Source organism: Mauremys mutica, chromosome 3 (assembly GCF_020497125.1).
Source record: "Mauremys mutica isolate MM-2020 ecotype Southern chromosome 3, ASM2049712v1, whole genome shotgun sequence".
In the NCBI taxonomy this organism is placed as follows: domain Eukaryota; kingdom Metazoa; phylum Chordata; order Testudines; family Geoemydidae; genus Mauremys; species Mauremys mutica.
The window spans coordinates 52,556,725-52,570,354 of NC_059074.1; the positions used below are offsets into that span (position 1 = coordinate 52,556,725).

The 13,630-nt window shown below is 43.3% G+C and overlaps 1 protein-coding gene across 2 annotated transcripts in view; it reads right to left on the bottom strand.

Moving 5' to 3' along the window:
• LOC123366947 (protein eyes shut homolog) overlaps nucleotides 1-13,630 on the bottom strand; it is a 442,182-nt gene that overhangs the window by 348,417 nt on the left and 80,135 nt on the right. For both annotated transcript variants that reach the window (XM_045010895.1, XM_045010894.1), the window contains exon 4: nucleotides 671-775. In XM_045010895.1, coding sequence (XP_044866830.1) covers nucleotides 671-775 — 105 coding nt within the window. The remainder of the gene's footprint in view (nucleotides 1-670; nucleotides 776-13,630) is intronic.

Consider the following 13,630-nt stretch of genomic DNA (forward strand, 5'->3'; position numbering starts at 1 on the left):
CGTGTGAAAACTGGCCTACAGCAGCAAATCAAGTATAATAAGGAAAATTACACTGAAGCATGTCAATGTGTGTATACAAGATAATAAAAATTGGGTAATTTTTTTGCGTCATTAGACTGCAGAAAATACGTTGGTCTGATATTGTCAACTCTTCTCAAAGTTACCAACAGCTTCTTTAAATTTCTTCACAGCCCAGAAACCCAGTATGACATCTACCTGACATGCTCTTTCTGTCCCTAGTTTGTCATAAGAAATTTGAAAAACATCATTTCAATAAGTACACAAGAAGAAAACAAAATCATTCCACATCTATGTAATACGTCCAGAAGGTTACCATGCTTACAGATTTTGAAATACAGAATTCTCCAAAGATTCTGGTGTAAATAATAGTTATATTTTCATAAGATTTATACAACAGCTGCATTCATTAATATGCAACTGAACTCTTCTAGGATTCAAGCTACCTGTTCTGAAAGAACATTTCTAAAAATAGAACGTGTCCACATAATTGTGCAGTGTATTGCACGAGCACTTGCACAATTTCCTTCTATTTATATACAAAACAAATCTGAATCCATAAATCCTGTATGCATCTAACTACAAAAAATGACATATTTCTCTGCTGAATATTAGTTTGGTTTTTAGACCCACATACAACCTGACTACTTACCTGGCAAGCAGCTACAGAAAAATTCGCCAATCAAATCATGGCAATGGGCTCCGTTTTTGCAGGGCTTGAAGACACATTCATCAATGTTCATTGAACAGTTTTTGTCTGACAGAAAAGAAAATGAAACATTAAAACTATAAATCATGTTGGGTTGGGGAAAGCAGAGAAGCTACTTCATAGTACAAGTGACAACTACATAATTTAACTTTTCCAGGTTGGGCACATTGCATTTTACTTCTGCTTGACAGCTTTAAAGCTAGGAGTTTTCATAAATCATAGCTGATAGTTAAACAAATTAAATATTTTAAAAGTGTGATGTACACAAGAAGAGTGAACTGTATTTGTAAATACATAGTGTCACATTTCCAGTAGCATAGTTACAGTTAGCATTATATGGCACATCCATTAAAAAAGCCATTTTAGGAGATTTATTACCTCACCACCAGCACACTTGCATCTAAGGCTAGGCAAGAAATCTGATCACAACAGTCACATATAAATGTATGTATGTATGTATCTATCTTTCTTTTTTCCCCCTTTTATGGAGGCTTTAAGGAGTTACAATGGAGTCTAATTGACAGATCCCAAAATGTACTTGTCATTGGGGAATTACCATTGAATGGGCTGTGGGGTTGTGCCAGTATTTGGTACTAGACTCAATAGTAATTCAACATTTTCATCAGTGATCTGGAGATAAATATACAGTCATCGTTGGAAAAAAATTGTGGATGATACAAAGTTTGGTGGAGCGCTAAATAATAATGAGAACAGGGAAGTCATACAGAGTGATCTGGCTCACTTGGTACCCTAGGCTCATTCCAACAAAATTTGATTTAATACAGTCAAATGCAAAGTTTCATATCTAGGAACAAGGAATGCAAGCCATACCTACAGAATGGACTGTTTCTTGCAATATAAATAAGACAAAGAGTGAAGAAAGGAAACGTGTTATTTTGCAGATAGGGCACTGAGGTACAGGGAAGAAGGGCTTGTCTACATGGTCACTTGTTCATGGTCAGCCAGGATGTGAACGTACAGAGCACTAGCTTGCCATGCCCTAACTGTGTGAAGCCTCCTACCCACACTATGGAACTTTTAGTGCATGGTAATGGGGCCCACACAGCCAATCTGTGCACATCAGGATAGTGCATTGTAATTTGACACTCTCGCTTGCCATGTAGTAACTGACTGTAAGCAACCCTTAAGTGGCTTGCCAAGGTCACAAAGGAAAGAGGCAGAAATTGAATCCAGATCTCCTAACTTGCTCGTCTATGCCTTAACCAGAAGATCAACTTTCCTATCAAATGCTTCTATATCATTACTTCAATTTCATAAAGATCTCCCAGAAACAGCAACCTGCAACAAAATAAGTAGCTGTTGCAGTCTAAAAACAAGTTTCTTAATTGCTAAGGACAGTGTTCCAATTTACCTTAAAAAAACCCCAAGTAAACTAAAAACCTTACAGCCATTTCCAGAAAGATATTAACTCCAATTCTAAATACCATCATACCATTAAAACACCACAATTGACAAAACTAGAGTAATTTATTCTGTACTAAATTAAAAGGGATAAACAGATATGAAAAAAAATCATCACGTTTTAAGTACAGCAACCGCAAAATGACAGAACAAGTCCATTTAAGCATATTTTATTCTTGGTTGAAGCATGAACATACTTTTCTCCAGATGATTCCAACTGTTGTACTTTACCTTCTTATTAAACAAATCATGCTTAATATGTGCAAAGGAAATTGTCAGAATTATATTATCAGTTTTCCTGAAAACAAGACACTTTGGGAAAGTAGTATTGTTGAACCATAATTGATTTTCGTATTTTATGCAATTCAGTGGTTGTTTTGTGTAGCACTTAACTACAAATTAAAGAATAATTTCAGAATACAATGAAATCTGAGCAATTTTTTTTGTAATCCAGTGGCCATTCACTCAGTGTCCCTACTTGAATTTTTCTTCGGTGAACATGATGTACAGATGTAATCACACATTAGCCATGGTGATAAAGATTTCTCCAGTAGTCCTGAAAAAGTATTGTGACTACAGAGGCCACTTACCACTAATTATGGTTTTCAAGAGCATTGCCTGCATATCCCCACTGATGGGATATGGACCCTCGTGCCACAGAGCTTTTGGAACTTTTTAGAAAATTGTCAGCACAGAAAAGCCACATCATCCCCAAAGGATGGAAAACCAGCCAGTTGCACTTGCACTGGAGTAATCCTGAAAATAACCAGAGTATCCTGGTACTTGGAGCCAGACAAAAGTGCCAGTCCCAGCACTGAAGGCTTATACTTCCTCTCTTTAGAGAGCTTTGAAGCCTAGTGGGGCCAAGACAAGAGGACAAGTCTGTCTTGATCTTTAAGGAAGTCTGAAAACAACCAGGCTTCTCCCTCTGTCTTCACGAGTAAAGGCTCAGCACACAGAATAACAATCTCTGACATTCCCTCCTTGAGGCCCAAAAGACAACAACTATGTGCAACTATGTGGAAAGATGGATGGGCACAAATACATTACTTAAAATCCAGTATTTTTCTGTTAATCTTTGGGGTCTGGATTGGACATAATCAACCTGGAATTCAAACTGTGCAATGATGTTGAAATACCCTAAAACTCACCTCAACTACCTAAAAAATACCTAAAGCCACAATAATTATTAACAAGCTCCCTGAAAATTTTGTGGGGGAAAAAACACACAAAAACAAACAAGAAAAGCTCTTTGGACACTGAGGAACACTCCTGTACTTGTAATTAGCCACAGAAAAGAAAGAGAGGAGGTAGTTGAGTACTGAATGGCACTTTATAACCTTGGCCCCGAGCGTTCAGTCCTGCAAGGCTCATTCACACAGTCTCAATGAGGAACTTTCTAGAAAAGCAGTGCCCAAGCTCAACGGCATGGGGCTGGGGGGGCAGTCTCATCCCAAAAGTGGAAATAGACAGAGGCCACTAAAAAGAAGAATATAAGAAAAGTCAGAAGTTTATTAAGACAAGTATAGTATTAAATATAAAATCTCCACTTTGCATGGAGATAAGAACCCAGATATTTAAATCAACATACGCTACTGAGGGTATGTTTTGAGAGTACTGTCTCATGAGAGATTTACATGAGAGACTCACAAAGCATAAAATAAAGATTGTGAGATGCATGCTATTTGGTAAGACAAAGGAATATATGCAGACCACAATATAAATGAGGATGCTAAATTAAGCACCTTAATTACAACAACATTCAGTAATAAGTGCTACAGTGATTTGATGAAATCATGGTAATTGCTTTTAACTGTGGTGGTGCTGGTGGCTATAGAGGCTGGGTGAAATTAATAATAACTTCACTGAACATCAAATATTAGTGCTATTTGGATGCCAGTTAATTCAGGTCACCCATCCCTATAATTAGCACTAAGATCAGTGACACTGCTATTGTCATTAGCAACTTGGAGCACATGACAAAAGCTCTCTAGCTCTCCTGGTTCTCCACTGAACTTAAAGAGCAGGGTTTTCCTTGGTCTCTGCATCCCTGGACTCAACAGTGGAAGAGATGACCTCTAGACCCAACCCACACTCCTCTTGAATCTAGCAGGGATTTTCAAACTCGGGGCGTAGGGGGTTATTAAATGGGGGGTTATGAGCTGTCAGGGTCTACCCCAAAACCCCAATTCACCTCCAGCATTTATAATACTGTTAAATATAAAATGTATGTTTTAAAATTTATAAGGGGGGCGGTCACACTCTGAGGCTTGCTGTGTGAAAGGAGCCACCAATACAAAAGTTTGAGAACCACTGATCTAGAGAGTATATGCGAGGAAAACTGACGTATTTAGGACGACAATAGGCTTGTCTCATCCATTTTACCAGAGGCTCACTTCCTCCCTACTTACATTTGGCTGTTTTCTGGTTGTGGTGGTGTAGAGACCTGATAGCCTTTGTCCTCCCACCAATAACTTCTGGAGCAGAAAACTGGCTTTTCTCAAGATGTTTAGGCATATTGAGCTATTCTCACATCTTGCTTGTATAGAGAAGGGTACCTGATAAGGCTAAGGAAGGGTAGACATTACCTATGTACTGAGGAGACAGAAGGGCAGGTGCATTGTTTCTTCCATTGGAACATTTGGGTGTTGCAGATAAAGAAAGTCAGAGTTTAATAGATTTGGTGTGCAGATATTTCTATGCACCATTCACTGCTGTATAAATTAACTGCACAGGGCTCATATCTACCCATTTCTACCTTTAGATATACACATGCATTTTAAAAATGGTTTTAAATGGTAAAAGGCCTGGAAAGTTCAGATATAGATAATGAACAGTTATTTAACACACAGTAACTGTGGTTCTTTAAGATGTTCTCCATGTATCGATCCCACTCCTGGTATGCATGTGCCCTATGCACAGGACATCGGAATCCTTTAACCGGCAGTGCCTGGGGGCAGGGTCGGCTTTAGCAAGTGCGGGGCCTGATTCGTACTCACACAGTGACGCTCCAGGTTTTCAGCGGCACTCAAGGACCCGCTGCTGAAATGCCGCCGAAGACCCAGAGCACCGCCGGGTGAGTAAAAATTAAAAAGGCGCCAGCGCTGGGCACTCTTGGGCGCTGGTGCGGGCCCTCTTAGGTGCAGGGCCCAATTCTGGGGAATCGGGCAAGTCGGCCTAAAGCCAGCCCTGCCTGGGGAGGCCACCTGTGCATCCCACATGCCGTCATGTTACACCCTCCTGAGGGCATAAAAGGAGGAGCATCCAACTTCCACTCATTTCCTTTATCACCCCACGTCCTGATCAAAGAGCTGTGGGAAAGAGGATGGGTAGTGGGGTCCACATTTACAGAGTATCTTGAACAATTACAGTTACTGTAAGTAAATTCTTTCTAGTCCAAGTATCTGTACATGGGGATCCTGCTCTTGGTAATTAGCCAGCTTTTAACTCCTTAAGGTGGTGGGAGTTAGGAGCTTAACTAAACAATTATTTCAGTAATGGCTGACTAAACTGAGAGTCAGATCTGAAAGCTCATGCAAGGGAATAGTGGCTGGTGAATGTATGAATGGAGCTTTACACAGCTGCTCTACAATTTTCAGCTAAGGCATGCGAGCAAGGCCATCTGATAGAATCAGATTTATTATGGGACAGAAAAGTAATCATGTTGGTATTACAGGAGGTTCTAAGATCTTCTCAGATCCTGCAACCCTTAACCACCTCCTGCACCTCAAAACCCTCATCCCCAGTCCCACTGCTCAGCCCACACACCCCCATCCAGAGCCCTCACCTCCCCTTCCCCCAACCCCTGTCCCATCCCAGAGCCATCTCCTGCACCCCAACCCCCTCATCCCTAGCCCCACTCCAGAGCATGCACCACCAGCCATAGCCCTCACCCCACTCATGCACCCCAGCCCCCTGCCCCAGCCTGGTGAAAGTGAGTGAGGGTGGGGGAAAGCGAGTGATGGAGGGGAGCCGGAGCCTCAGAGAAGGGGCAGGACAGGGGCAGGGCCTTGGGCGCGGGGTGTGGCAGGGGCAGGGGTGGGGTATTCAGTTTTGTGCAATTAGAAAGTTGGCAAACCTAGTGACAAATTTCAGGAACTATGTTAGTAGAGCAATTTTTTAAACAAATTGATAAATTAAATAGTAATAAGTCATCAGGACCAGATGGTATTCACCCAAACAGTGGCAAATTAGCCACTGGGCCAGTGGGGCCCCTTCCTGGGGGCCCCAGAGAAAATGCACTGCTGGGCAGGTGGATGAATCCCCCAACCATGCTCCCTGGCAGTGGCAGCCCAGCATTCCCTGACCCTGTCCCTGGCAGAAGCCACAGAGTGGCAGGGGAAGCCCCAGGCCAGCGCCCCCGACTCTGCTCTCTGTCAGAAGCTGCGGGTCAGCAGGGGAAGCCCCCAGAACTCTGACCCCACTCTCTAGTAGAATCACTGGACAGGCGGGGTAGGAGAAGCCCCAGCTCTCCAACCGATTTAAAAAGGGAAGGAGGAAGATCTGGGAAACTACAGGCCAGTCAGCCTCACCTCAGTCCCTGGAAAACTCATGGAGCAGGTCCTCAAGGAATCAATTCTGAAGCACTCAGAGGAGAGGAAAGTGATCAGGAACAGTCAGCATGGATTCATCAAGGGCAAGTCATGCCTGACTAACCTAATTGCCTTTTCTGATGAGATAACTGGGTCCAGGGACGAGGGGAAATCAGTGGACATGCTATTCCTTGACTTTAGCAAAGTTTTTGATATGGTCTCCCACAGTATTCTTGCCAGTAAGTTAAAGTAGTATGGGCTGGATGAATGGACTATAAAGTGGATAGAAATCTGGCTAGATCATCAGGCTCAATGGGTAGTGATCAATGACTCCATGTCTAGTTGGCAGCCAGTATCAAGTGGAGTGCCCCAAGGGTTGGGCCTGGGGCTGGTTTTGTTCAATATCTTCATTGATACAACTGGAGCACATACCTTGTGAGGAGAGACTGAGGGAACTGGGATTATTTAGTCTGCGGAGGAGAAGAATGAGGAGGGATTGGATAGGTGCTTTCAAGTACCTGAAAGGGGGTTCCAGAGAGGATGGACCTAGACTGTTCTCAGTGGTAGCAAATGACAGAACAAGGAGTAATGGTCTCAAGTTGCAGTGGGGGAGGTTTTGGTTGGATATTAGGAAAAACTTTTTCACTGGGAGGGTGGTGAAGCACTGGAATGGGTTACTTAGGGAGGTGATGGAATCTTCTTCCTTATTTCCTTAGAGGTTTTTAAAATCAGGCTTGACAAAGCCCTGGCTGGGATGATTTAGTTGGGGATTGGTCCTGTTTTGAGCAGGGGGTTGGACTAGATGACCCATCCAACCCTGATATTCTATGATTCTGTGATTCTATGAACCTTGGTCCCCTGCAGAAGTGCCAGGGGAAGCCTCCGTACCCAGACCTCCACTGAGGCCCTGGGACTGGAGGCATTCTCTCTACCTGCCACTCCTGGAGCCATGGTGGGGCGAGAGAGCTTCTCCAGTCTTGGGGCCACCGTGTGTGTGTGTGTGGGTAAGGATCAAACAGATAGAAGGGCAGCACTAGACAGCTGGAATGGGTGGGACCCTAGGTGGAACAGAGGCATGGCTGGGGGAAGGGGCAGAAAAGGGTGGGGCTATAGGCAGAAGGGGCAGAATGAGGTTGCAGGTGGAAGTGGTGGAGAAGGACCCACACTTGCTCTGGCCTAGGGCCCCAGGAAACCTTAATCTGCCTCTGTACTGAAGAGTGCTGAAGGAACTCAAATATGAAATTCAGGAACTACTAACTGTGGTATGTAACCTATTGCTTAAATCAGCCTCTGTACGATGGCTGGAGGATAGCTAATGTAACCCAATATTTTTAAAAAGTTCCAGAGGCAATACTGGCAATTATAGGTCAGTAAGCCTAGCTTCCATACTAGGCAATTTGGTTGAAATGATAGTAAAGAACAGAATTATCAGAGATATAGATTAACACAATATGTTGGGGAAGAACCAACGTAGCTTTTGTAAAGGGAAATCATGCCTCGCCAATCTACTAGAATTCTTTAAGAGTGTCAACAAGCATGTGAACAAGGGTGATCCATGGGATATAGTGTACCTAGACTTTCAGTAAACCTTTGAAAAGGCTCATAAATGTCTTAGTTTTAGACACAACAAATCCTGAATCTTTTCAAGGGATTTCACTGGATGACTCTTGTGGTCCTTTCTAATACTATGATTCTAAGCAAAGCAGACTGTCATGGGATAAATGGGAAGGTCTTCTCATGGATCATTAACTGGTTTAAAGATAGGAAACAAAGGGAAGAAATAAATGATCAGCATTAATAATGGAAAGAGGTACATAGTGGGGTCCTCCAAGGATGTGTCCTGAGATCAGTGATGTTTATCATATTGATAAATGATATGGAAAAAGAGGTAAACAGTGCGGTGGTTAAATTTGCAGACAATACAAAAATACACAATATAGTTAAGTCCAAAAATTACCATGAAGAGTTATAAAAAGATTTCACAAAACTGGGTGACCAGGCAACAAAATGGCAGAAGAAAATCTGGGTTGATAAATGAAAAGTAATGTCCATTGGAAAACATAATCCCAACTACAAATACAAAATGATGGGATCTCAATTAGCTGTTAGCAGTCAAGAAAGATTTTGGAGTCATCCTGGATAGTTCTCAGAAATCATTTTCTCAATGTGCAGTGGCAGTCAAAAAAGCTAAACAAATGTTAGGAAAGTGATAGATAAGACAGAAAATGTAATGCCACTATATAAAATCCACGGTATGCCCACATCTTGAATACTGAGTGCAGTTTTTGTTGCCCCCTCTCATTGAGATATATTAAAATTGGAAGATGTACAGAAAATGACAACAAAACTGATTAGTTGTATGGTACAGCTTCCATATTAGTAGAGATTGAAAAGACTGTTCATCTTAACAAAGAGATAACTAAGGGGAATATGATGGAGGTCTATACAATTTTGAATTGTGTGGAGAAAATGAAAGTATTATTTACTCTTTCACATTACATAAGAACCAAGGATCACCCAATGAAAATAATAGGAAGCACGTAAAGCAAACAAATGGTTTGCTTTAAACAAATAGTATTTCTTCACACTATGCACAGTCAACCTGTGGAACTTGTTGCCAGGGGATATTGTGGAGGCCAAAACAACAACTGGGTTCAGAAAAGAATTAGATAAATCCATGGAGGATAGGTCAATCAACAGCTATTATTCAAGTTGTTCAGGGACACAACCCCATGCTCTGGGTGTCCTTAAATATATGGCTGTCAGAAGCTGGCACTGGACAACAAGAGACAGATCACTCGATAATTGCCCTGTTGTGTTCATTCCCACTGAGGTATTAGACACTGGCCACTGTCAGAAGACAGGATACTGGGCTAGATGAACCACTGATCTGACTCAGCATTACCATTTTTATAGTTCCAGACTCGCTGATCACTTAGAGCCAAGTAGACCAGTGGTTCTCATAGCCGGTCCACTGCTTGTTCAGGGAAAGCCCCTGGCGGGCTGAGCCGGTTTGTTTACCTGCCACATCTGCAGGTTCGGCCGATCGCGGCTCCCACTGGTCGTCGTTCACCGCTTCAGGCCAATGGGGGCTGCAGGAAGGGCGGCCAGCACATCCCTTGGCCTGCGCCGCTTCCCGCAGCCCCCATTGGTCTGGAGTGGCAAACCGCGACCCGTGGGAGCCGCAATCAGCTGAACCTGCGGACGTGGCAGGTAAACAAACTGGCCCAGCCTGCCAGGGGCTTTCCCTGAACAAATGGCGGACTGGCTTTGAGAACCACTGAATGCCTGAGCTTCCCCAGTCAAGTAGGGTGCTAGCTGTAGGTCCCAACCTATACCCACAACTACTCTTTCAAAGGTGACTAAAAATGCATTTGAGATAGTCCTCAGAGCCCGCTTTATAGAGGCCTATTGCTTGTACCTGGTTGCCATTCTTTGCTGCAGGACTCGCCACACGTGGGTGTAGCTGCTGTTTCTCATTGGCTTGCTCTCAAATAAAGTCTCGTTGCTCAGCTTGCCAGGCAAGCAAGGACTGTCTCTCCAGATAGTGGGACTCTGCTGGAAGGCCTACAGGGTCTTATGAATCTCTCTCTCTTGTTCTAGGAGCCACTGCAATGTCTCCTCCATTGCCCAGACTGCTGAACCTTTGCACCAGCTCCTCCATTAGGTTATCTGTGAGCATAGATAAGACAGATATGGAGAAGCCCCCAGTTGCCACACAATCTGACCCTCTGGCTCCTGCCTTGTGGAACAAATGGCTATGCCACCTCCAGCCCGTAACCATCGCTATGTATTTTGTAGTTTATCAACCACCACCCTCCTACAGTCCTGGGTAGCAATTCTATTTACAATGTCACACAATCAGAAGAAAAGGAAGAACACCCAGAGATCTCCATTTATCTTGGCCTGCCTGCCTTCCTCTTTCCTCTCTTGCCCCTGCACTTCCTTCCTGTTCTATGCTCCTTATCTGCTCTTGCAGTTAATGGGCTGATTAGCTTCTTAGTACTCCCCAAACCAGGCTAATCTAGTAATTATCCACTCCTTCCCTCAACAGGCCCTTTCTTGGAGAACTAAATGGATTTATAATGACCAGAGTGTTGGTTCAGCTACTGGTTCTCAGAACTATGTCACAGAGGAAAATCAAAGACAACTCTAATATACTGTACATTTTGGGTTACGTGTCATAGTTACTCTGTCCACATAAAAGACCACATGTGAAAGAGCCCAAATCTTGGAAGTATTGAATGGTATGAAATCTTTCCTGAAATAAGGAGGCTTTCAGCACTTGAGTCAAGAATTGCTTCTATTAGTTCTGCTGACTGGTTTGGGATGAGAACTGATTTGCTGTGGTTAACCCTCAGGACCAGTAATTAAAAGAACTGAAGATCTAACTGCACATCCACAGAGATTTTGTGTGTTGATCTTCCCTGAATCAAGCAGTCATCAAGGTAAGAATTACATGAAGACCTTGTCTTCTCCAATATACCGCTAGCACTCAGAGATATGTCATAAATATCCTGGGGGCAGTGGAGAGGCCAAAAGGGAGCACTCTGAATTGATAGAGCTCTCCTGAAACCACAAAACCAAGATAATTCCTGTGAGATGGGTATATATGAAAGTAGATATGTAATTTGAAGGTTCTGAAGCAATCATAGGGTCTAGAGAAGATACAATAGAAACAAGAGGCACCATATGTAATCTGACGCAGCATGTGTATGTGTTAAGAAACTTGAGTGTCCCAAATCACAATAATTCATAAACATATGTCTACTTGGAGAATGTCACTAAGTTGAATGATTTTTCTTGGAACACCTCTACTGGTATCTTGATGGTCTCTGCCACATTTTTAAGGTCTTGAAATGCTTTGAAATCATTAGAGTTGCCAACTTTCTACTCCCACAAAACCGAATACTAGCGCTGTCAATTAATCGCAGTTAATGCATGCAATTAACTCAAAAAAAAATTAATTGTGATTAATCACAGTTTTAATCACACTGTTAAACAATAGAATCCCAATTGAAATGTATTAAATATTTTGGATTTTTTTACATCATCATATACATTGTATTCTGTAAAAGCAGCAAAGAATCCTGTGGCACCTTATAGACTAACAGACGTTTTGCAGCATGAGCTTTCGTGGGTGAATGCCCACTTTGTCGGATGCAAGAGTGGAAATTTCCAGGGGCAGGTAAATATAAGCAAGCAAGAAGCAAGCTAGAGATAACGAGGTTAGATCAATCAGGGAGGATGAGGTCCTGTTCTAGCAGTTGAGGTGTGAAAACCAAGGGAGGAGAAACTGGTTCTGTAGTTGGCAAGCCATTCACAGTCTTTGTTTAATCCTAAACTGATGGTGTCAAATTTGCAGATGAACTGGAGCTCAGCAGTTTCTCTTTGAAGTTTGGTCCTAAAGTTTTTTTGCTGCAGGATGGCCACCTTAAGATCTGCTATTGTGTGGCCAGGGAGGTTGAAGTGTTCTCCTACAGGTTTTTGTATATTGGCATTCCTAATATCTGATTTGTGTCCATTTATCTTTTTCCTTAGAGACTGTCCAGTTTGGCCGATGTACATAGCAGAAGGGCATTGCTGGCATATGACGGCATATATTACATTGGTGGATGTGCAGGTGAATGAACCGGTGATGGTGTGGCTGATCTGGTTAGGTCCTGTGATGGTGTTGCTGGAATTGCAAGATATTTATGTGCCAGATATGCTAAATATTCGTATGTCCCTTCATGCTTCAGCCACCATTCCAGAGGACATGCTTTCATGGTAATGATGCTTGATAAAAAAAATAATGTGTTAACTAAATTTGTGACTGAACTCCTTGATGGAGAATTGTATGTCCCCTGCTCTGTTTTACCCACGTTCTGCCACATGTTTCATGTTGTAGCAGTCTCAGATGGTGACCCAGCACATATTGTTCATTTTAAGAACACTTTTACTGCAGATTTGACAAAAAGCAAAGAAGGTACCAGTGTGCAATTTCTAAAGATAGCTACAGCATGTGATCCAAGGTTTAAGAATCTGAAGTGCCTTCTAAAATATGAGGGACACAAGGTGTGGAGCATGCTTTCAGAACTCTTAAAAGAGCAACACTCTCATGCGGAAACTACAGAACCTGAACCACCAAAAAAGGAAAATCAGCCTTCTGCTGATGGCATCTGACTCAGATAATAAAAAAGAACATGTCAGTCCACACTGCTTTGCATTGTTATCAAGCGGAGCCTGTCATCAGCATGGACACATGTCCCTTGGAATGGTGGTTGAAAAGTGAAGGGACATATGAATCTTGTAATGCTGGCTACAACAGTGTCATTTGAACACCTGTTCTCACATTCAGATGACATTGGGGAGGGTGAGAGCTCTAGCTGAGGGTTCAGATTCTTGATTGGGGCTGGGGATGAGGGGCTTGGATGGCGGGATGGAGGATTGGGGTTGGGACAGGGGATTGGGGCATGGGAGGGGATGTGGGGTGCAGGCTCCAGGCAGTGCTTGCCTCAAACCACTCCCAGAAACAATGGAATGTCCCCTTTCTGGCTCCTAGGTGGAGGCACAGCCAGGTGGCTCTGCATGCTGACCCATCTTCAGGCACCACCTCTGCGGCTCCCATTGCCCATGGTTCCCAACCAATGGGAGCTGCAGAGCCGGTGCTTGGAGCTAGGGCAGTGTGCGGAGCCCTCCGGCTGCCCCATGCATTGGAGACAGAGGAGGAATATGCCGCTGCTTCCAGGAGCTGTGCGGAGCCACGGCAGGCAGAGAGCCTGCCTTAGCACCACTGCACTGCTGACCGGACTTTTAATGGCCCTGTCAGCAGTGCTGACTGGAACCACCAGGGTCCCTTTTGGATCGGGTTTCAAGTCAAATTCTGGACACCTGGCAACCCTAGATGTGACGGAGACTGATGTGGCAACTGCTTTATCAGTGTGGAAGGTAAAAACAGTAACAGTTC